General features: G+C 44.1%; 1 protein-coding gene across 1 annotated transcript; it reads left to right on the forward strand.

The window, feature by feature from the left end:
• Nucleotides 1–2,716: 2,716 nt before the first annotated feature.
• Nucleotides 2,717–20,017, forward strand: LOC132081804 (myosin heavy chain, skeletal muscle, adult). Its single transcript, XM_059485724.1, has 39 exons — nt 2,717–2,728; nt 3,470–3,721; nt 3,809–3,952; nt 4,044–4,200; nt 5,809–5,836; nt 5,934–6,048; nt 6,128–6,220; nt 6,349–6,412; nt 6,509–6,607; nt 6,713–6,816; nt 6,916–7,054; nt 7,686–7,804; nt 7,902–8,051; nt 8,603–8,773; nt 9,546–9,855; nt 10,012–10,085; nt 10,967–11,054; nt 11,149–11,266; nt 11,582–11,705; nt 12,350–12,486; nt 12,589–12,844; nt 13,582–13,824; nt 13,931–14,107; nt 14,193–14,338; nt 14,426–14,516; nt 14,607–14,996; nt 15,149–15,275; nt 15,442–15,560; nt 16,019–16,215; nt 16,573–16,756; nt 16,843–17,008; nt 17,180–17,304; nt 17,452–17,760; nt 17,862–18,065; nt 18,332–18,457; nt 18,551–18,721; nt 18,813–18,917; nt 19,060–19,155; nt 19,733–20,017. Exons 2-39 carry the CDS (start codon nt 3,515–3,517, stop codon nt 19,886–19,888), a joined length of 5,829 nt encoding a protein of 1,942 aa, XP_059341707.1. The 5' UTR covers nt 2,717–2,728; nt 3,470–3,514; the 3' UTR covers nt 19,889–20,017.
• The last annotated feature ends 1,031 nt before the right edge of the window (nt 20,018–21,048 follow it).

Genomic DNA, 21,048 nt, shown 5'->3' on the forward strand with positions numbered 1-21,048 from the left:
TGTTAAATTCCAGTCAGCCTTACATATGAAAAAACACACAAAACTTTGAGGGGATAGATGAGCATGTGGACAGAGAGATACAGATAATATCATCGACTGGGATTTCCAAAACCTTTCAGCAAGGTTATGAAAGCCAACAGAGGCTTTTATAGAAGTGATGAAGTCATGAGATAAGAAGCAAACCTCTTAGTCAGATGCAGACAGAATGAAAGAGTTATGTGTGCTGAGGCCTGTGTTGCTCAATCTACTGATAAGACAGACAACATCAAGCTGGATGTTTCAGTTGATACACCAGTGGGAAAGAATGTCATCCAGTTAAAGAGCTGTCATCTGTAGTGCTGCATTCAGCTCTGGGACCCTCAGTAAAAAACGGACAATGGACCAGGTAGAGCAGTTGCAGAGCCAAAATAAAAGATCCAAGTCCTGAAATGGCTCTGCTGTGAAGAAAGGCTTACTTAGTTGTGCCTGCTCAGCATGGAGATGAGAAGGCTCTGAAAACACCATATTGCAAGTTTTCAATATATAAAGGCAGCTCTTTAGAGGGGAAAGACTTTTTACCTAGGCCTGTGGCCATAGGACAAGGGGAAAAGTTTTAAATTAAAAAGGGTAGATTCTGGTTGGATATAAATTGACAGTTTTTAAGAAGAGCCCAATGGGACACAGGAACAAACGGACCCTAGAATACAGGAATGTCCCATCAATGGAAAGGTGCAAGCTCAGATTGAATGGGGCTTTAAGCAACCTGATCCAGTCAAAATTCCTACCCACAGCAGTTGTGTTGCACTAGAGGATTGTTTTAAGGTTTCTTCCAACCCAAGCCATTCTCTGATTTGTCCTCTCAGTTCTGTATGTCCATGGAAGTCAGAGATTGTGCAGACACAGGATTCTGATGCCCCCCTGCACTCACAGTCCTATATAGGCTGTTTCTATTTTAGAGAGCTTGTCCTGTTCAGGGCAGAGGGTGTTTCCACCAGCTTCCCCCTGCCCTGCACAGGGAGCCCAGGGCTGAGCTCTGGTTTGGAACTCCAGAAAGTTGCATGATCATCTTTGGAATAAGCTTTTCATGACAGTGCTTATTGTTGAATATCTTGCATCAGATTTAGTGACCTTGCTCTCTGCACTTCATTGAGCTTTACCCACTGAGCTCTTTTAATAATCAAAATGCCCATGACCAGGAGCAGAGCATGCTCAGAACTGATGCTGTTCAAAGCAGCTCAAGTGACAGTGCCCTTTTTCCTAGAACTTGACCACTGATTCTCCAGAACTACTGGCGAATTCTCCCTTTCTCAGAGTATTGCCTACAGCAATGCTGCTCCAAACCAGGCAGCACTGTGTTGAGAGCTCTTGTTGTTGGAGCTGTATGAATATGTAAGAGTGTAAGATATTTGTGATTTGGGAGTGCTGGACTGAGGATGTGTCAGAGTGCAGAGGATCCCAGACCAATGCTGTGTGTGTGAATGTGGGTAGAGTTGTGTTTGGGCAGAAGGGTTGAGGTTTTTTTTGAGTTGTAGGTAGTGAAGGCGTGACTTGGTTGAGAGCATTGCTTGGTATATACATTGACAATAAGCACATAAATATTAGCAACACAGGCCTGAGCTCTTTAAGACATGTTAGCACTTCATGTTTGTGTGAGATGAAACAAGAAATATTACTGTATAGTTATTGACTGCATGTCTACTGGGGGTTAAAACTATTTCCTGGTCTAGGTTACTTTTGCCTCTTAGGCTCTCTTAACCCTTAGAAAATCTTAAATAAATTTTGAGAAACAGAAAAAAAAGGAATAATTTTCCTATTAATAAATGTGCTTGTTATAAATTTCTTCTCTATCAGCTCTGTAACAGAAGCATCAACGTTTTCACAATCTGAAAGTACTTGCAAAAAACTGTATAATTTTTTTTCAGGTGTGAGATAATATGAATAATTTTTTTTTGTTTGAAACTACGAAGAATTATATCACTTATGACTGACTATTGCAATAATGAACATTCCTCTAGTATGCACATTTTGAATTTTTTGATTTCTGCAAAATACCAAGTGAGGGTTTATTCAGGTACATTCTCAATTGCTTTTATAGCTAAGGAGTCACATTTCACACTGAAGGCACAAACTACACGTCCAAACTTGAAACCATATTTGACCTTGCTGTCTGTTGGATTCTTCTCTATCTGATATTCCTGGACCACTACATGTCTAGTTTTCCCCTTTTTATTATAATATATAATGATCACTGAAAGAGTTTTAACAATAATTTATCTTTTGTAGAGCTGCCTTTTCTAATGATGTAAAGGCAAGCTCTATGTTCATAGGACCACATGTACAAGATATATTACATTATTTCCCTTTTACATCTGCAAAAGTACAGAAATGTCAAAGAATCCCATCTGGATCAAAGATTAGGTTACCTGTAAAGATCATAGAAGAACCAATAAATCATACACCCAAGTTCTTTAAGTGCCTTGACTAGTCCAGATTCCAATATTAATAGCCCTGTCAGGCTATTTATAGGAAATGTATCCACAGGAATGGTAAGATGCAAAACATTTCTAAATATATCAGGTCAAATGACAATTATGCCATTAGTTAAGTTTGCCAGACAATATTTTCCCAAAGATGGTTTGCCAAAATATATTTTGACAGAAGGAAAAGGAAACATCCAAAGCATCTGCATACCAGAGTCTATAAAAGTCTCTTTGGAGTGCTGTGCCCAGTCTTGACAGAAAATTTCGAGGTAAGTGTTTGGCTCCTGTGAACTGCTGGGCAAAACATATACCTTTTTATTCCATTTAACTTCCCACAAGACTTGGATATCCACTTCTGTCATGGACTAACTCTACAAGCAGTAACTATTGTAGGTTTGAAGGCAGCATGTTTTCCTTCAAATTATATATTAGAGTATCTGAGTATCTCTGCAACAAAAAATGAGTTTTTATATTTTCAAGTAGCAGTGACCTCTGCCACCAAAATAAATAACAAAATTTAACAACTTTTCAGGAACAGGATAAAATCCAAGAGTTTAAGATTTGTGGAAAGGATAACAGACAATAGTCACATTTTTATCTGTGATAATTCAAGATGAATTATCCATAGCAAGTAATTTTTAGAAAGCCACTACTTGCCATCAGAAAAAAAGAACTATTTCAGAGACTTTTAGTAGCATTAAAAAAACCCACAAAAACAGAGAGTCTGTTATGGGAACAGCCAAATTTGCTAGAGTTACAAAGTGGAAATAATACTGCTAAACTTCACAACATACTCTACACTTAACTGTTGTTCTGTACATGGACTCATAGCTGGATGTCTAAGGATTAATTTTAGAGAGCTATGTAAGTATTCTCAGCCAAGACTGGGAAGTTTAAATCCAACTTTTGACTTGCTTATATCTACTTTAAAATTTCAAAATATCAAAATGCAAGAGATCTCCTTTCTTTCACATAAAGATGTTCATTCACTGATACAACATATCTTGTAGCCCACAGAGGACCCTGCAGCCTGCGGCTCCTGAAGACGTGCAACGATGTCGGCTCCAGACGCTGACATGGCTGCCTTTGGCGAGGCGGCTCCTTACCTCCGAAAATCGGAGAAGGAGAGAATTGAGGCCCAGAACAAACCTTTTGATGCCAAGACCTGTGTCTTTGTGGTACATCCAAAGGAGTCCTATGTGAAGGGGAAGATCGAGAGTAAGGATGCAGGGAAGGTCACTGTCAAGTCTGAAGGTGGAGAGGTAAATAAATGCAAAATGCACAAATAAAATTTAATTCCCACTCTAGGTTCTTAGCTGACATACATACATCTCTCTATTCTGTGGCAGACCCTGACTGTGAAAGAAGATCAAATCTTCTCCATGAACCCTCCCAAGTATGACAAAATCGAGGACATGGCCATGATGACCCACCTGCACGAACCCGCTGTGCTGTACAACCTCAAAGAGCGTTACGCAGCCTGGATGATCTACGTAAGTGGCAGCAGCAGCTTCCTCTGGGCAGCCTCAGGAGCTGCTGGGCCAGGCTCAGGGCAAGGCAACGTGCTGTGTCCCTTCCTTGCAGACCTACTCGGGTCTCTTCTGCGTCACTGTCAACCCCTACAAGTGGCTGCCGGTGTACAACCCCGAGGTGGTGTTGGCCTACCGAGGCAAGAAGCGCCAGGAGGCCCCTCCACACATCTTCTCCATCTCTGACAATGCCTATCAGTTCATGCTGACTGGTGAGTTTCATGATTTTCTTTAAAATCACTTGGCTGTAAATACTCACAAAGGAGAAAAAAAAGTCTTTTCACTGTACAATAGTTTTGTTTAATGTTGCTGGCAATGTGGATGTTCTGTCATCTCTGTAAATAGATTTTTTACTGAACATCATAATTTAGATAAAGCTTATAGAAATCAATGTTAAATTTTCATGTCCACTGTATTTGGGAGGATATGATTTAACATTGAAAATATTGTCAGATTTTCCATTCAAGAAATTTGGATATATTTTAAAGCTCTGCTTTTTCTCATATGAAAGGATTGTTCTTTGAATGATTTGCTATGCAGGACTGAAAATCACTAGGGTGAATTTCTGTAAATAACGCTGTCTGTAAATGGAAAGTACATTAAACATTGGAGCCAATGTTTTCTATGGTAGCTTTACAAAACCTCTGGAAGCAGTCTCAGTCAGAAATTGCAGCGAAACCTGCTCAGAAAAATGATAACTTCCTTCCTCTGTCTCAATCAATTTCTTCTTTTTCATTCATTATTATAAAGGAAAGAAACACCAAAGAAGGGTAGTGACAATGTTTCTAGCACTGTCTAAATATCCAGGATTTTAGGAAAGAGCAGATTGGTCAGAAATATAGATAACAGTATAATAACATGTATTTTAATTTGTTAAAAGAAATCTTCTTCCATCTTTTGTCCCCAGTTACTGTATTTAAATCTGTAGCATTCAGAGTGTTAAGAAAGGTAATTGGAAGAGAATTCAATGAAAACAAACAATATTAAATTGATGTTTGAGTAGTGTGTCTTCTCAGGATCAAAAGTGTAATATATTTACCCTTGCTGACACCTTCATAATGCAGAAACTTTGTGAGTGCAAACCCAGACTGCTCCACTAAAAGTTAGTTCCCTAATTGATTAATCTCTTCCTGGAGATTTTCCAGTTTTAATAGTGCAAAGGTTTTGTCAATGGAGTCACAATGGGAGCATAGGTTAAAAAACAACCAAACAAAATTGTGGAAAGCAAACTCAGCTGAAGATATAGCAAAGAGAAATACTGAATCTATTTATGTAAGTACCAAAATTTGAATATTCTAGATTATGGCAGACTACTCCAGTAAAGGTTACTACATATTTATAATGTTACTTTGATTTTCTTTAGGCAATAATCAATTGGCCAACAACATAAAAACCATTCAGGAGACTTATTGATTGATCAGGAATGGTTGCTCCTATGTAATAAAGTTTATGAGATGCACATGCTCCAGTTCAATTCAGCTTGCTGATAGACAATTTAATCAGTAACTCTACAAAATTGATCATTAGTTGGAATAATTTCTACCAACAAAATGAATAGTATGACACGAAGGGAATAGCCAGAATAAGAAGTGCAAGTGTGCTATACTTAGCATCACCTCAGGGTCATGACACCAATTTCCCAACTGGATCTAGGAACATTAAATCTTAGAAAAGGAAGTAAGGGTGAAGGTAGAAAGGTTTATTAATGGAAATAGATGCCCAGTGCTAGTGCACCTACTAAAAGCCACAGGAACAATTTTATCAATGGATATTCATGACACATAATAATAATAATAATTTATTTTCTGCCCTGTTCACAGATCGGGAGAACCAGTCCATCCTGATCACGTAGGTACCCCCCTGCGCGGGTCCCTGCGGGGCTGCCCGGTGCCAGGGCCCCTCCTGCCTGACCACGCACCCTCTGCTTCTCTCTTGGCTTTGGCAGCGGAGAATCCGGGGCCGGGAAGACTGTGAACACCAAGCGTGTCATCCAGTACTTTGCAACAATTGCAGCCAGTGGAGACAAGAAAAAGGAGGAGCAGACCTCAGGCAAAATGCAGGTGAGGTCCCAGGGATAGAAACATACACCTACCCAATTTCCTCGTGAACTACATGATGACAGGAAGACATCTGTTCTAGGGGACACTTGAGGATCAAATCATCAGTGCCAACCCACTGCTGGAGGCCTTTGGAAACGCCAAGACCGTGAGGAACGACAACTCTTCACGCTTTGTGAGTTCTTGCTTTGCATAAAATCTCCCACCCTATGGCAACACACTTGATGCCTGAAGAGTTCTTCATGCAAAGGAGACATCAGCAGAACACATCCAGGCTGACCTGCTGCTGCTTCTGCTTCACAGGGCAAATTCATCAGAATCCATTTTGGTGCCACAGGCAAACTGGCTTCTGCTGACATTGAAACTTGTAAGAGATTCTCCTGGACTGCTCCCATCCCTTCCCAAATTCCCATCTCCATGTACATTCCCACAAGTGTCTAACTCTTTCTACCATCCTTGCCAGATCTGCTGGAGAAGTCCAGAGTCACTTTCCAGCTCAAGGCGGAAAGGAGCTACCACATCTTTTATCAGATCATGTCCAACAAGAAGCCGGAGCTAATTGGTAGGAAAAAGCATTATGACTTTTTGGGGTTGATCACTTAGGAACAGCTCCCTCTCTTACCTGTTGGCAAAAGTAAACCTATGCTTTGCCTTTTCCTATTTGCAGACATGCTCCTCATTACCACCAACCCCTACGATTTCCACTATGTGAGTCAAGGGGAGGTCACTGTGCCCAGCATTGATGACCAGGAGGAGCTGATGGCTACAGATGTAAGTAACACAGCAACAAGGTACCTAGAGAGCACGTCTTGAGGGTTACATCTCTGACCCACTAAGGACACATCTTTGAATTCATTATTTTGACTGCAGAGTGCCATTGACATCCTGGGTTTCAGTGCAGATGAGAAAACGGCCATCTACAAGCTGACAGGGGCTGTCATGCACTATGGGAACCTGAAGTTCAAGCAGAAGCAACGAGAGGAGCAGGCAGAGCCTGATGGCACAGAAGGTACCAGCAAATCCAGGGGCTGATTTGTGCCCTTCTCTGCCTCCAGAGGTGATATGTTAGCCTCCAGAGACACACTGCAGTGGCCTGAGTCCCCACATACCACAGAGAGAATTTCTTTTTTGCCCCTGCTCCCTCTAACTGCAGAGGTACTTTCCTAGTCATGGAAGTCCCATTATTTTATTCAATGGTGGCTCCCCAGAATCATGCTGCCTGAAAGCAGAAACTTCAATTTCAACACAGGATATCTCTCTCTCTCTTGAAAACATCCAAGCACTAATAGACACTGATGGGCAATTGTTTTTTCTAAGAAATAACTCCTGCAAGCTGTGCTACCCACAAATCCCCTTCCCACAGAAAGAGAATATGCCTTGCCTTATGTCCTGCTAGTGGCTTTTGGTTGTTCTTCTGGGAAATTCCAGGTTCAGGCTCTTCCTATCCAAGCCATACTTGTTCTTGCCTTCAAAGACCACCATCAGTAGTGTCCAGAATTTGCATTGCTTCACAGGCCTTCAATATGGAATGAGACAAATCCTCTTCCATTCCTAGAACATGAACAGCAAAGTTGTTCACAACACATGAAGTACAGAGATGGTCCATGAACAAAGGCTTTTCTCTCTCTCCCCACCTCTAGTGGCTGACAAGGCTGCCTACCTAACGGGCCTCAACTCAGCTGAATTTCTCAAGGCCTTGTGTTACCCCCGAGTCAAGGTTGGGAATGAATACGTGACCAAAGGTCAAAACGTGACACAGGTAACATCTGACAGTCAAAAATGCACAGCTGGAAGGACCATGTCACATTTTTCTTTGCCCCTCAGAGGTAATTCCAATCCTGTCTCCTCTGCTGTAGGTGAACAATTCAGTGGGTGCCCTGGCCAAGGCAATGTTTGAGAAGATGTTCCTGTGGATGGTTGTTCGTATCAACCAACAGCTGGACACGAAGCAGCCCAGGCAGTACTTCATTGGTGTCCTGGACATTGCTGGCTTTGAGATCTTTGATGTAAGGAGCAAGGGTTTGACACCACAGTCAAGCAATGGGCAAGGAGGGCTCAGGAGGACACAGGAACACACAGAGAGCACTAAGGCTCACACAGCTATGAGCCAAAGGGTGGATGCTCTTGTAGAGGCAGTGGTCTGGCAAGTTCACAGTGTGTTTCCTGTTCTGTGAATGCAGTGATGATGCAAGGACTTCTGTGTCAGAACACAACCCCCCAGATTTTTCTTCTGAGACCTGGGAAATTCTTGGGTGGGAGACTCGGGAGGTTTCTACCATCCAGCAGCTCGGAGAACTGACACCATGGGGCTACTGAGCTTACCAAAGACTTGCAGCTGAGTACCACAGTGAAAAAGAATTGACACTTTTGGCTTGATTTGCAAAGTAATAATGAAAGTGTCCTTCAAGGACAGTGAGTGTTAGAGTAGAAACACATAGTGGTATAGTAGGGTCGGGAGCGGTATTTCAACTTCAAACAGCCTTAGGAGAATGGCAGCAAAGGCCTGCGTGTTTTGGCACACCTTGAGAACCTGTGCACCTTTCCTTGCTTTGGGCAGTTCAACAGCTTTGAGCAGCTGTGCATCAACTTCACCAATGAGAAACTGCAACAGTTCTTCAACCACCACATGTTCGTGCTGGAGCAGGAGGAGTACAAGAAGGAGGGCATTGAATGGGAGTTCATTGACTTTGGCATGGACCTGGCTGCCTGCATTGAGCTCATTGAGAAGGTACCTTTCCCTTGCATGATATGATGGCTGTTGGAATTCTGTGATGTTTCTGAGGCACGGTCAGCTCAGATGGAACTCACAGCCAGATACATACCATTGGTTAAGGAAAGTACTTTTGTACTGTATTTTATTTTAGCCTGGGAAAGAGAAATGGGGAAATGCACATGTGTGTCATCAATCTTCCTCGTCTAGTCTTCAAGCATGGAAAAGTATCCTGGACTTCCAGCAAAAGACTTGTAAAACAAACTGGATTCAGTCTCCTTCCTTCTCCAAAGGCTCAAATCCAAAGTCTACAGACAAATTTGAGAAACAAATATCATATCACCTGACCTCCCCAATCTACAGAGCCCCTGGAAGCTGCTTTTCCCCATATTTTCTCTTTATCATTGCTTCCCCAATTCTACAATTGATTCTCATGTGAACTGGATAGACATTCCTACCAGTTCCATGAAGATAGGCTGCAGGGAGGCAAGAGATGGCAGAAATTAACTCCTTGACTGAGAATAACTCGTGGTAAACCCAGGCTTTCATCCAGGATGAGACGCTGCCAATAGTACAACCAGACTTTGATGTTCATAGCACTGGTTTCTTGTCATTGTCATAGAGTCACAGAACGTTTTGGGTAGGAAGGGACCATAAAGAACATTTTGTTCCAATCCCCTACCATGGTGGGGGACTCCTTCCACTAGACCAGGCAGAAGAACATCCCATCTAATGCGACGTTGAACATTTCCATTAACCTTCCCTTGTAACTTCTTGTGATTTCTCCCAGCCCATGGGCATCTTCTCCATCCTGGAAGAGGAGTGCATGTTCCCTAAGGCAACTGACACCTCTTTCAAGAACAAGCTCTATGACCAGCACCTGGGCAAGTCCAACAACTTCCAGAAGCCCAAGCCAGGCAAAGGCAAGGCTGAGGCCCACTTCTCCCTGGTGCACTATGCTGGCACAGTGGACTACAACATCTCTGGGTGGCTGGAGAAGAACAAGGACCCTCTGAATGAAACTGTCATTGGGCTGTACCAGAAATCATCTGTGAAGACCCTGGCTTTACTCTTTGCCAGCTATGGTGGAGCTGATGCAGGTCAGTTTTTTTGTCAAAATTGTATTTTTATTGTAGGACAAATTTTTTTTAGAATTAAAGCTGTAAACACTAGAAATGTAAAGTGGCTTTGTGTTTTGCAGCATCCAATATATCTTGTCCATATTATAAAACTTTTTTATTTTCTTTTATTTTCAGATGCTGGTGGTGGTGGCAAGAAGGGAGGCAAGAAGAAGGGTTCTTCTTTCCAGACTGTCTCAGCCCTTTTCAGGGTAATTAGAATATTTAATATCTCCTTAAAAGATAGAAAGCATTTTATTCTGAATCTGAAAGGTCTGTTTCCATTTTGGATATAACTCTTGTCATCCTTTAAAACCCTTCCCTTTCCATCCTTGTAACTTACACAATATTCCTTTTTTAATGCCATCTTTGAATATTCCACAAAGATATCTAAAGTTCACCTACTTAGATGGGAGTGAGTAACTTAACAGCTAACTTCCTAAAATCATCTCGATAGCATTCAGATATATTTCCTAGACTTTTTTTATGTAATTAGGCAGATTTTCAGTACTGACTCATAGTAAAATTTGAAAATAATAGATCAAACATAAAAAGCAAAAAGAAATTACTCCAACATTATAGGATTTTAAGACAATGACTAGATTTCAATGCGGAAAAAGATCAAAGGTTAAATTATATCAAATTTATGGCTTCTGAGGTCAGTTTTCAGTTGTCTTCTAAGGCTGAGACTGAATACTATTAAAGAGTCATTTTATATGGACTATCCCCTCCATTTAGAAACAACTTACTTAGCTGAAAAATCAGATGCTAGTCATGCTCGATCAGGAGCGTGTCATTTATTTAATATCCCCAACACTATACCACAAGAATTACCAGCTCAAAGGAAAACTGTGAGATGATAGCCCTGTATTTGGATGAGGAGGTCAAGGAAAAGTAATGCTAACCATTATTCTATAAAATAACTTCAAAACCAAAATTTGGGACCCTTCAGCTTCCAATTTTTCTTTTGGGAGTTCTGCAAGTTGTTTTGGAGAAGACAGGTCTGCATCCTGAAACATCAGTTTGTTACATCCACTGTTAAGATTCTACTGCTTACCCTTAATAATGTAAACTTCATTTCATGATCTCACAGGAGAATTTGAACAAGCTGATGGCTAACTTGAGAAGCACTCACCCCCATTTTGTGCGCTGTATCATCCCCAATGAAACTAAAACACCTGGTAAGGCAAGCCAAGGGGAGGAAAGCTTGAGCAGCAGAAGCTCTTCTCCTGAGTGTCAAACAGCAGGGTGGTCACTAATGGTGGTATTTGTCAGGTGCCATGGAGCACGAGCTGGTGCTGCACCAGCTGCGCTGTAACGGCGTGCTGGAAGGGATCAGGATCTGCAGGAAAGGGTTCCCCAGCAGAGTCCTCTATGCTGACTTCAAACAGAGGTGAGAGCTCTCAACCTTTCTGCCAACTCAGAGCAAGCTGAAGAGACTAATCTTCTTATAATATACTTTGAACTTTTTATTTTAAACTGGTACTGATCACACACGTAGATGTTTCACCATCAGTTTATGATGATGTGGCGGTGCTGAGATCACGATTGTTTTGTACTTAGAATTACTATTAAAAGCATTTCCCATATCCTCTCCTTAGAGGGCGAAATATCTCTAGGCATGAGATTGGTTCAATAGTACAGTCTGAAAAGTTATGGTGGTGGATTCAACGAATGAGATTTCTTAATGTTCTGCTTTCTCCTACAGATACAGAGTACTTAATGCCAGTGCAATCCCAGAGGGACAGTTCATGGATAACAAGAAAGCTTCAGAGAAGCTCCTTGGGTCCATTGATGTAGACCATACCCAGTACAGATTTGGTCACACCAAGGTAAAAAACAAGACCTGTGTTAAAAGTTTGTCCAAACCAGCGTGAGTGGGCTCTGTCAGGGAATCAGGCACAGCACAATAACATAACAGATCTGCCAGACTAGGGGCTACTACCAGCAAGTGCCCAGTCTCACTGTAATCAAGGCAAGTGAGGATGACCCAGGAATGGTAGTCAGACTCAAGTGGGAGTCCACACCATTAGTGAAGTTTGTTACAATAAGAATGATCTAAGTCGAAGCCATAAAACCTTGTTTTTCAACATTTGTCAGGGTCACATATAGGTAGGTAAAAAAGGCAAGACCCTAGTCATTAATTCATTGACATAGACACAGAAGTGAGATTGGTCTAACATCAAACCTAGAATTAACAGGTCATGGTGGAGCTCACCAGTGTCCATGACCAGGCATAGGAGTGGCTGAGGCTGTGGCTGAATTGGAAACCAGTACTCATGACACATAGCTCAGACAAGGACTGAATGCTTAGGGCTGAGATTATGGAAAGTCCTAAGGCCTTGGACAGAGGATATGGGAGAGGGCCCAAGGTGATACTGATCGTGGCCATTAAAGTCTTTCAGCAATCTGAATGACTCTGTGCTCTGTTCTATCCCACATCACAATGACATGGTGCAACATTTAATTTCTCAAGGTGTTCTTCAAAGCTGGGTTGCTGGGACTCCTGGAGGAGATGAGAGACGACAAGTTGGCAGAAATCATCACTCGCACACAAGCCAGGTGCAGGGGCTTCCTGATGAGAGTGGAGTATAAGAGAATGGTGGAGAGGAGGTAGATATTTCTCATAATTAGTTGATTTTCATGGAACTTTACTGATGAAGTTTAAATTAATCACACCATATCCATATAATAATTGTGTAAATTTCAATTCAGAGAGTCCATCTTCTGCATCCAGTACAACGTTCGCTCATTCATGAATGTCAAACACTGGCCATGGATGAAGCTGTTCTTCAAGATCAAGCCATTGCTGAAGAGTGCAGAGTCTGAGAAGGAAATGGCCAACATGAAGGAAGAGTTTGAGAAAACCAAGGAAGAGCTTGCAAAGTCTGAGGCAAAGCGGAAGGAGCTGGAAGAGAAAATGGTGGCCCTGGTGCAGGAGAAAAATGACCTGCAGCTCCAAGTGCAGGCTGTGAGTATCACTGTTCATTTTCCCCTGGAAAAAGAATCGTATACTGACAGAATGCTTCTTGTCCTGCAAAGAGACTCAAAGAAAGACCTACTTTTCCTACATACAATAAATCCTTGATTATTTTCAGAAACATGGATACTTCCCATTAAAACTCAAAAAGGAAAAGGGAGTTTCTTAACACTGAATGAAATTATCAGCTAGTTACCACGGAAGATCCTAGACGTGGCCTGGAAAGAAGCCACAGAGGTAGCTGATAGACTAGAACTTTACTGACCATGTAGTCTATAGAAAAGTGATACATTTCTTTCTCAAAAATGTGTTATCAAAAATTGAAAAGCCTCTAAGTAACAAATAATTAAAGGCTTTGTTGAGACAACCAAAGAAAAAGTGAGTAGATACAATTTCCATGAGAAAAAAAAAACATGTTCCAAGCCCATACTCATGCTGAAATTAGAAATTGAATTAGAATGTTCTGTTCTGCATTAGTGATTATTATATGAGGCATTGTCATAGATAACTGCCCTGGGAGACAAATTTAAGAGACACAAAATCTTTGGAATAAATATTGATTCCAAATGACAAGGTTTACCAGTAGACATCACTCAAGATCCCTCTGTTGCTGATCTTGAAGATCAGGTTCAGCTGCTACCTTTAAACCTACCTACTCTGTGATTAAAAAAGGCAGAGCAGAGAATGTTCAAAACATCAGAACCCACAAATTTCTGTCTGTCCACCAGGAAGCAGATAGCTTGGCTGATGCTGAGGAAAGGTGCGACCAGCTCATCAAAAACAAAATCCAGCTGGAAGCCAAAATTAAGGAGCTGACAGAAAGGGCAGAGGATGAAGAGGAAATCAATGCTGAGCTGACAGCCAAGAAGAGGAAGCTGGAGGATGAATGTTCAGAGCTGAAGAAAGATATTGATGACCTTGAGCTAACACTGGCCAAGGTGGAGAAGGAAAAACATGCCACTGAAAACAAGGTATGAGGTAGAACCTGTCACTCACACTCCAGAAAATGGGCTGTGTGCCATTGCAGGACATCTATAGCTAGTTCCTTTATTTACATTTGCTCCCTTCTTCTCAAAGGTGAAAAACCTGACAGAGGAGATGGCAGCTCTGGATGAGACAATTGCCAAGCTGACAAAGGAGAAGAAAGCCCTCCAAGAGGCGCATCAGCAGACCCTGGATGACCTGCAGGTAGAGGAAGACAAAGTCAATACTCTGACCAAAGCCAAGACCAAGCTGGAACAGCAAGTGGATGATGTAAGCACACAGACACAGAACAGGAAGAGGACAGGTATGGAGCCCAAGCTGGCTGGCAGAGCCCTGATGGTCTTGTTGTGTTTAGCTGGAAGGGTCCCTCGAGCAAGAGAAGAAACTGCGCATGGACCTGGAGAGAGCAAAAAGGAAACTGGAAGGAGACCTGAAGCTGGCCCAGGACAGCATCATGGATTTGGAGAATGATAAGCAGCAGCTGGATGAGAAACTGAAGAAGTAAGTGTGCCTCTGGGGCACCTGAGTGCTGGGCTGCAGCACTTGTCTTGTTTCTTTGAACTCTAACATGATTCACTTGTCCCAAAGGAAAGACTTTGAAATCAGCCAGATCCAGAGCAAGATCGAGGATGAACAAGCCCTGGGCATGCAATTTCAGAAGAAGATCAAGGAGCTGCAGGCAAGTCTCTGTGCCTTTTGCCCTGCCTTTCTCAGGCTCAGCTCAGGCAGGAGGAGGGCACGGCTGTGAAGGGTCCCTGCTGTTCTGCAGGCCCGCATTGAGGAGCTGGAGGAGGAGATTGAGGCAGAGCGAACCTCTCGCGCTAAAGCAGAGAAGCATCGCGCTGACCTGTCCAGGGAGCTGGAGGAGATCAGCGAGCGCCTGGAAGAAGCAGGAGGGGCCACAGCAGCTCAGATTGAGATGAACAAGAAGCGTGAGGCAGAGTTCCAGAAGATGCGCCGTGACCTGGAAGAGGCCACGCTGCAGCACGAAGCCACGGCTTCTGCTCTGCGCAAGAAGCACGCGGACAGCACAGCTGAGCTGGGCGAGCAGATCGACAACCTGCAACGCGTGAAGCAGAAGCTGGAGAAGGAGAAGAGTGAGCTGAAGATGGAGATTGATGACTTGGCCAGCAACATGGAGTCTGTCTCCAAAGCCAAGGTATGGAGTTGCAGGAGAAAATGCTCACAGGGACAAAGTGTGGCACAAAAGCTGCCTCTGCAACACTCATTCCCAGAAACAAAATCTTCACACTGACAATAAGGCAGAGTGCAGATCATCATCTCTTTTCCTGTCCTGTGTTTCCTCTCTAGGCCAACCTGGAGAAGATGTGCCGCACGCTGGAAGATCAGCTGAGTGAGCTTAAAACTAAGGAGGAGCAGAATCAGCGCATGATCAACGACCTCAATACACAAAGAGCTCGTCTGCAGACAGAGTCAGGTGAGACACCCTCATCCCCAGAGCTCAACAGCAGGACCTCTGTGCCCTGAGAGTACAAGTGGCAGCTGGTATAAGTTCTCCAGGCCATTACAGGTTACATGGCTTTACAAGCAGAAGGTGTCTTAGGAGTAACAATCTACTTCCTTTTTTTCCTTTCCTTTTCCAGGTGAATTTTCCCGCCAGGTGGAGGAGAAAGATGCTCTGATCTCTCAGCTGTCTAGGGGCAAGCAAGGATTTACGCAACAGATTGAGGAACTCAAGAGACATCTAGAGGAAGAAATCAAGGTCTGGAAGTACTCTAGCATCCACAGCCTACATCACACCCAAAACCATCTGCAGAATACTGACTGGCGCTAGACTGCTTCAGTGTTCTTTCCCCAAACACACATAAGCCTGAAGGGAACAGTATTAATGCACAACCCTTCAGTCTACCACAAGGGAGGGAAGGAAGCAGAATGCTGTATGTGCTGGAGGAATTATTCCACATGAGATTCTTCCATGAGATTCTGAAGATCCTCTAAGACTGGATTCAGCCACACATGTGTGAACATATATACAAACAGCAGATTACTGTCCCAAGAGTCACAAATGCTTCCTGATGCTCCAGAATATGTCAATGAGTGCTTCACCAGCTCCAAGCTATACATTTGCCTAATAATTCATTTCAATTTCACTTTCAAGTTCACAGTCAAGAGGGATTTAAAGATAAGTATTCAAGTTTGCGAAACCCAATGTCCCCACAGGCGAAGAACGCCCTGGCCCACGCCCTGCAGTCCGCTCGCCACGACTGTGACTTGCTCCGGGAACAATATGAGGAGGAGCAGGAGGCCAAGGGGGAGCTGCAACGAGCCCTATCCAAAGCAAATGGTGAAGTGGCCCAGTGGAGAACCAAATACGAGACGGACGCGATTCAGCGCACGGAGGAGCTCGAGGAGGCCAAGTATGTGGGGAAGGAGAATGGGAAATTACGGGAGAAGACTGAAAATGGTCACGGGAAATTTGAATCTCTGAGGGTGGGTTAAGATAAGAATGGGAGTGAAGCAAGTACATACTGTCGTTGTAAAAAAAGGAGGGAGAGAGAGAAAAAGAGAGATTGGAACTAGAAAACATAGGCTTTAGAAGTGCTAAAAGAGGCCTAGTCCTTCCAAAGTGATAGGACAAATCAAAGTATAGATCCATACATATCTGTGAAAAGTGCACAGTTCAAACCCTTAAAGTGACCAGCTGACGTCTCATGAAAGTATAGAACTGACATCTTTCCAGGCTCTGATGTACAACTGTGCTTGTTGCCTCCCAGGAAGAAGCTGGCCCAGCGCCTGCAGGATGCAGAGGAGCATGTTGAGGCTGTCAATGCCAAATGTGCCTCCCTGGAAAAGACAAAGCAGAGGCTGCAGAATGAAGTGGAGGACCTGATGATTGATGTGGAGAGATCCAATGCTGCCTGTGCTGCTCTGGATAAGAAGCAGAAGAACTTTGACAAGGTCTTTTGGCCTCCAGCACCAGCACTCCTGGCCAGAGCAGGGCCCTGTGATGGCCACAGCCCTACTCACCCCCCATTTCTCTTCAGATCCTGGCAGAATGGAAGCAGAAGTATGAGGAAACGCAGGCTGAACTGGAGGCCTCGCAGAAGGAGTCGCGCTCTCTGAGCACGGAGCTGTTCAAGATGAAGAATGCCTATGAGGAGTCCTTGGACCACCTGGAAACAATGAAGCGGGAGAACAAGAACTTGCAGCGTAAGTCCCTGGCCCTCTGCTCCTCCCTGGTCTTTCTCACTATCAGCCATTCCCACCATTGTTCATGGCTCTGTGCCTGCAGGTCTGCAGAGATGCCTGTCCCCTTGGTGGGGCAGAGCCCTTCCCACTCTGCTCTGTGCCTGACCATGCCATTGATCTTTGTGCCCACAGAGGAGATTTCCGACCTCACGGAGCAGATTGCAGAGGGAGGAAAGGCCATTCATGAGCTGGAGAAAGTGAAGAAGCAGATTGAGACAGAGAAATCCGAACTGCAAGCGTCCCTGGAGGAAGCTGAGGTACAAACAAGGCTAATTAATAATGGCCCCACCACGAGTATGGGTGTAGGCCTTTGGAGAGAGAGCAGGATCTAAGCCTTCCTTTCATATGGAACTGCATGAAAGATTATTTTGAAAGTAAAACATTCTTTGTGCTGAATTGTGCAGGCCTCCCTGGAACATGAGGAGGGGAAGATCCTGCGCCTGCAGCTTGAGCTCAACCAAGTGAAGTCTGAGATTGATAGGAAGATAGCAGAGAAAGATGAGGAGATTGACCAGCTGAAGAGAAACCACCTACGAGTCGTGGACTCGATGCAGAGCACCCTGGATGCTGAGATCAGGAGCAGGAATGAAGCCCTGAGGCTGAAGAAGAAGATGGAGGGAGATCTGAATGAAATGGAGATCCAGCTGAGCCATGCCAACCGCCAGGCTGCAGAGGCACAGAAGAACCTGAGGAACACCCAGGCTGTGCTCAAGGTCCGTTCAGCAGAGCTACAAAAAGAGAAATGCGATTCATGACATTTTTACCATTCAAGCACCCACTGATGCCTGGTAATCCCCCTTGTCTCCCTTTCCAGGACACTCAGCTGCACCTGGACGATGCTCTCAGGACACAGGATGACCTGAAGGAGCAGGTGGCCATGGTGGAGCGCAGAGCAAACCTGCTGCAGGCTGAAGTTGAGGAGCTCCGGGCAGCCCTGGAGCAGACGGAGCGGTCGAGGAAATTGGCTGAGCAGGAGCTTCTGGATGCCACTGAACGTGCACAGCTCCTCCACAGCCAGGTAATATGCTGTTGAAAATTTTTCCCATTCACAAGTTATAACAAAGACTGAAATTGTTATTAATCTTTTAAGTGATTCCTGTGTAAACATTTGAAGAAATGTGCTGCAATATGTCCCCTCCATCCAGCCCTCAATATCTGGTTTACTGCTGTGGTGCTAAAGAAGTCTCTTGCACTAAAGTCTTTCCTAAACCATAGCCACATTTTCAGGCCTGATGTGGAGGCATTTGATTTGACAGTAGGAATCTTGTCTTTCCTGTTGCACAGAACACCAGCCTGATCAACACCAAGAAGAAGCTGGAAACGGACATTTCCCAGATCCAGAGTGAAATGGAGGATACCATCCAGGAAGCCCGCAATGCTGAGGAGAAGGCCAAGAAGGCCATCACAGATGTGAGTTCAGTGCTCTTGGCATTGATTATGGTGAATATACTCTGCCCAAAATATCTCCAGCCCCAAAATGGCTTTAACTTTTGTTCTGATCAGGCGGCCATGATGGCAGAAGAGCTGAAGAAGGAGCAGGACACCAGTGCCCACCTGGAGAGGATGAAGAAGAACCTGGACCAGACGGTGAAGGACCTGCAGCACCGTCTGGAAGAGGCCGAGCAGCTGGCACTGAAGGGAGGGAAGAAACAACTTCAGAAGCTGGAGGCCAGGGTGTGTAGGGCTGGGGCTGTGCCTGAGGGAGCGTGTCCCTCCTTGGGGAGACATTGGCAGGGCAGCTGCAGGGCTGGGCTTGTCCTTGCAGGTGCGGGAGCTGGAAGGGGAGGTTGATGCTGAGCAGAAGCGCAGCGCTGAAGCCGTGAAGGGTGTGCGCAAGTACGAGCGCAGGGTGAAGGAACTCACCTACCAGGTAAGGCAGGAGCTCTCCTGCTCTCACTGGGCCTTCTCACAGTGAGTCACATTTTGCACACACCATCCCCAAGGGGAATTGTTAACCTCCCCTGATGCAAAATCAAGAATTGACTCTCTAATCTGTTTACCAACTGCTTTAGTCTGAGGAAGACAGGAAGAATGTGCTGAGGCTGCAGGATCTGGTGGACAAGCTGCAAATGAAAGTGAAATCCTACAAGAGACAAGCTGAGGAGGCTGTAAGTATCCCTTGGAGAAAGGGCAAAAATTCCATTGGGGAGAACACACATTGAATGAGTCTGAATACCAGGAGGAGGGTAAAGAAACTCCTGAGACACAACTGTTTTGGCCATGCCGTTTTGCTGTAGTTTCATGAGGCCTTAGTGAGCTCTGGGCACTCTGCAGTCAGGGACATTCATTAAGGGAAGATCTGCAGCCTGTTTCACACAGGAGGCCAGAGTAAACAAACCAGGGGCCACACCCAGTGACTGACAAGTTCCTTAATCTCTGCTAATAATAAGCAGCAGAAGGCTTCCTGGTCTTCTTAACCCCATAATTCATACAGACAAGTAGTGTGAGAATAAGTACAGAAATGATAAATTGAAGCATGAAATTGATTCTCCTGTGTGACACAGTCCTGGTGGAGCTTGTCCCCATAGGGTCCTGCGAAGGGGAGGATGAGGAGCTCTGTGTGAGGCTGATGTGTGAGCAGTGGTGGGAGGGGAATGGAGATTTGCAGCCCCACAAGGCTGACTTGCAGCAGGAGTGAAACCCCTGCCCTGTGATCATGAGCCCTGATTGGCTCTGCTCTCACAGGAGGAGCTGTCCAATGTGAACCTGTCCAAGTTCCGCAAGATCCAGCACGAGCTGGAGGAGGCCGAGGAGCGGGCTGACATTGCAGAGTCACAGGTCAACAAGCTCCGAGTGAAGAGCCGTGACATGCATGGCAAGAAGATAGAAGAGGAAGAGTGAGGATGTCACAAGGCATCAAAGTGACCTGAGGGATGCACAAAATGTGAACCCTCTGTCACTGTCTTCCAGATTTGATATTTGCAACCAGCTCAATACATAGGCAATAAAGAGTAGATTCATTTGCATTCACATCATGAGTGGTTATTTGTTTTTGTTTTTTACGGGTGAGGTCTTTATCACCATTAGTCTTTGGACACAGTTTTGCCTTATAAAACCTTTGTGTAGCTTTGTGGTGGTACAGCTTTTTATCATCTAATTTCCAAATTATTATCCCTTTAATAACACTTTAGCCAATGAGTAATGAAAGCTTCTTACTCACATAAGTGATCCTGAAAGACACAGAGTGAAAGAGAAAAGTTGTTTTTGCTGTTGCCTGTGTTGGTCAAGCAGCTGTTGAGTAAGTCAGAGTGGTGTTGAATAGGAAGAACACATTTCCAATTAAATTCTGTTAGTTATTTCAGGAACTAAGGAAGCACAAGGAACTATACATTAGAAATGTACATTAGAAGGCTTCCATGACACTCAGCAAACAGTGCCAATAAATAATACACTAAATTCACTATTGTTAAACCACAAAATTGCACAGATACGGAAACAAAATACAGTGTCATTTGTGAAGAAATGGACTCTGGGCTGAGAATCCCCTGTCAGGAGGAAGTTCTGCCACATGTTCTGTGTAATTGTGTGAAAATATCAGCTCATTTTTCAGCAGTGGTAGCAGAAGAGAAAATAAGAAGAAACAAGGTCAAGGAGACCAACTACACGCAGGGACTTAGGAAGATAAGTTTTCTAAGATAACCTTGGATAGAAAGAAAAGGGAAAACTGCACTTCTGTAAGAAGATGCACCATTTATTGGAAATGTGTATCAAATACCTTCCCTATCTCAGAAGATAGCCATACATGCTTGAACCCTGTCTGTTCTTGGGGAACTCTGCATGGACCTGAAATCTTGGGATATATTCATGGATGTATATGAAATAGTACCTGTAAGTCACCTCAGAGGGATCAGCTTCAGGCTGGAGCCTGAGGCAGTGCTGGGGACTGGGCAGGAAGGTGAGCACCCCACCAGCTTTGTGGAAGTTGAGATGAGGGGTAAGCACTGGCAGGCATTGCAAGGAAACTGCCTGTCTGCTCCCCCACAGGTGGAGGGAACCTGAAC

This window comes from Ammospiza nelsoni, chromosome 19 (genome assembly GCF_027579445.1).
Source record: "Ammospiza nelsoni isolate bAmmNel1 chromosome 19, bAmmNel1.pri, whole genome shotgun sequence".
NCBI lineage: Eukaryota > Metazoa > Chordata > Aves > Passeriformes > Passerellidae > Ammospiza > Ammospiza nelsoni.

Coding starts and splice junctions, on each gene's coding strand:
- LOC132081804 (XM_059485724.1), top strand. CDS start 3,515: ATGTCGGCTCCAGACGCTGACATGGCTGCCTTTGGCGAGGCGGCTCCT. Junction 17,761..17,861: donor ACACCCAGGCTGTGCTCAAG/GTCCGTTCAGCA, acceptor CTCCCTTTCCAG/GACACTCAGCTGCACCTGGA. Junction 19,156..19,732: donor AGAGACAAGCTGAGGAGGCT/GTAAGTATCCCT, acceptor CTGCTCTCACAG/GAGGAGCTGTCCAATGTGAA.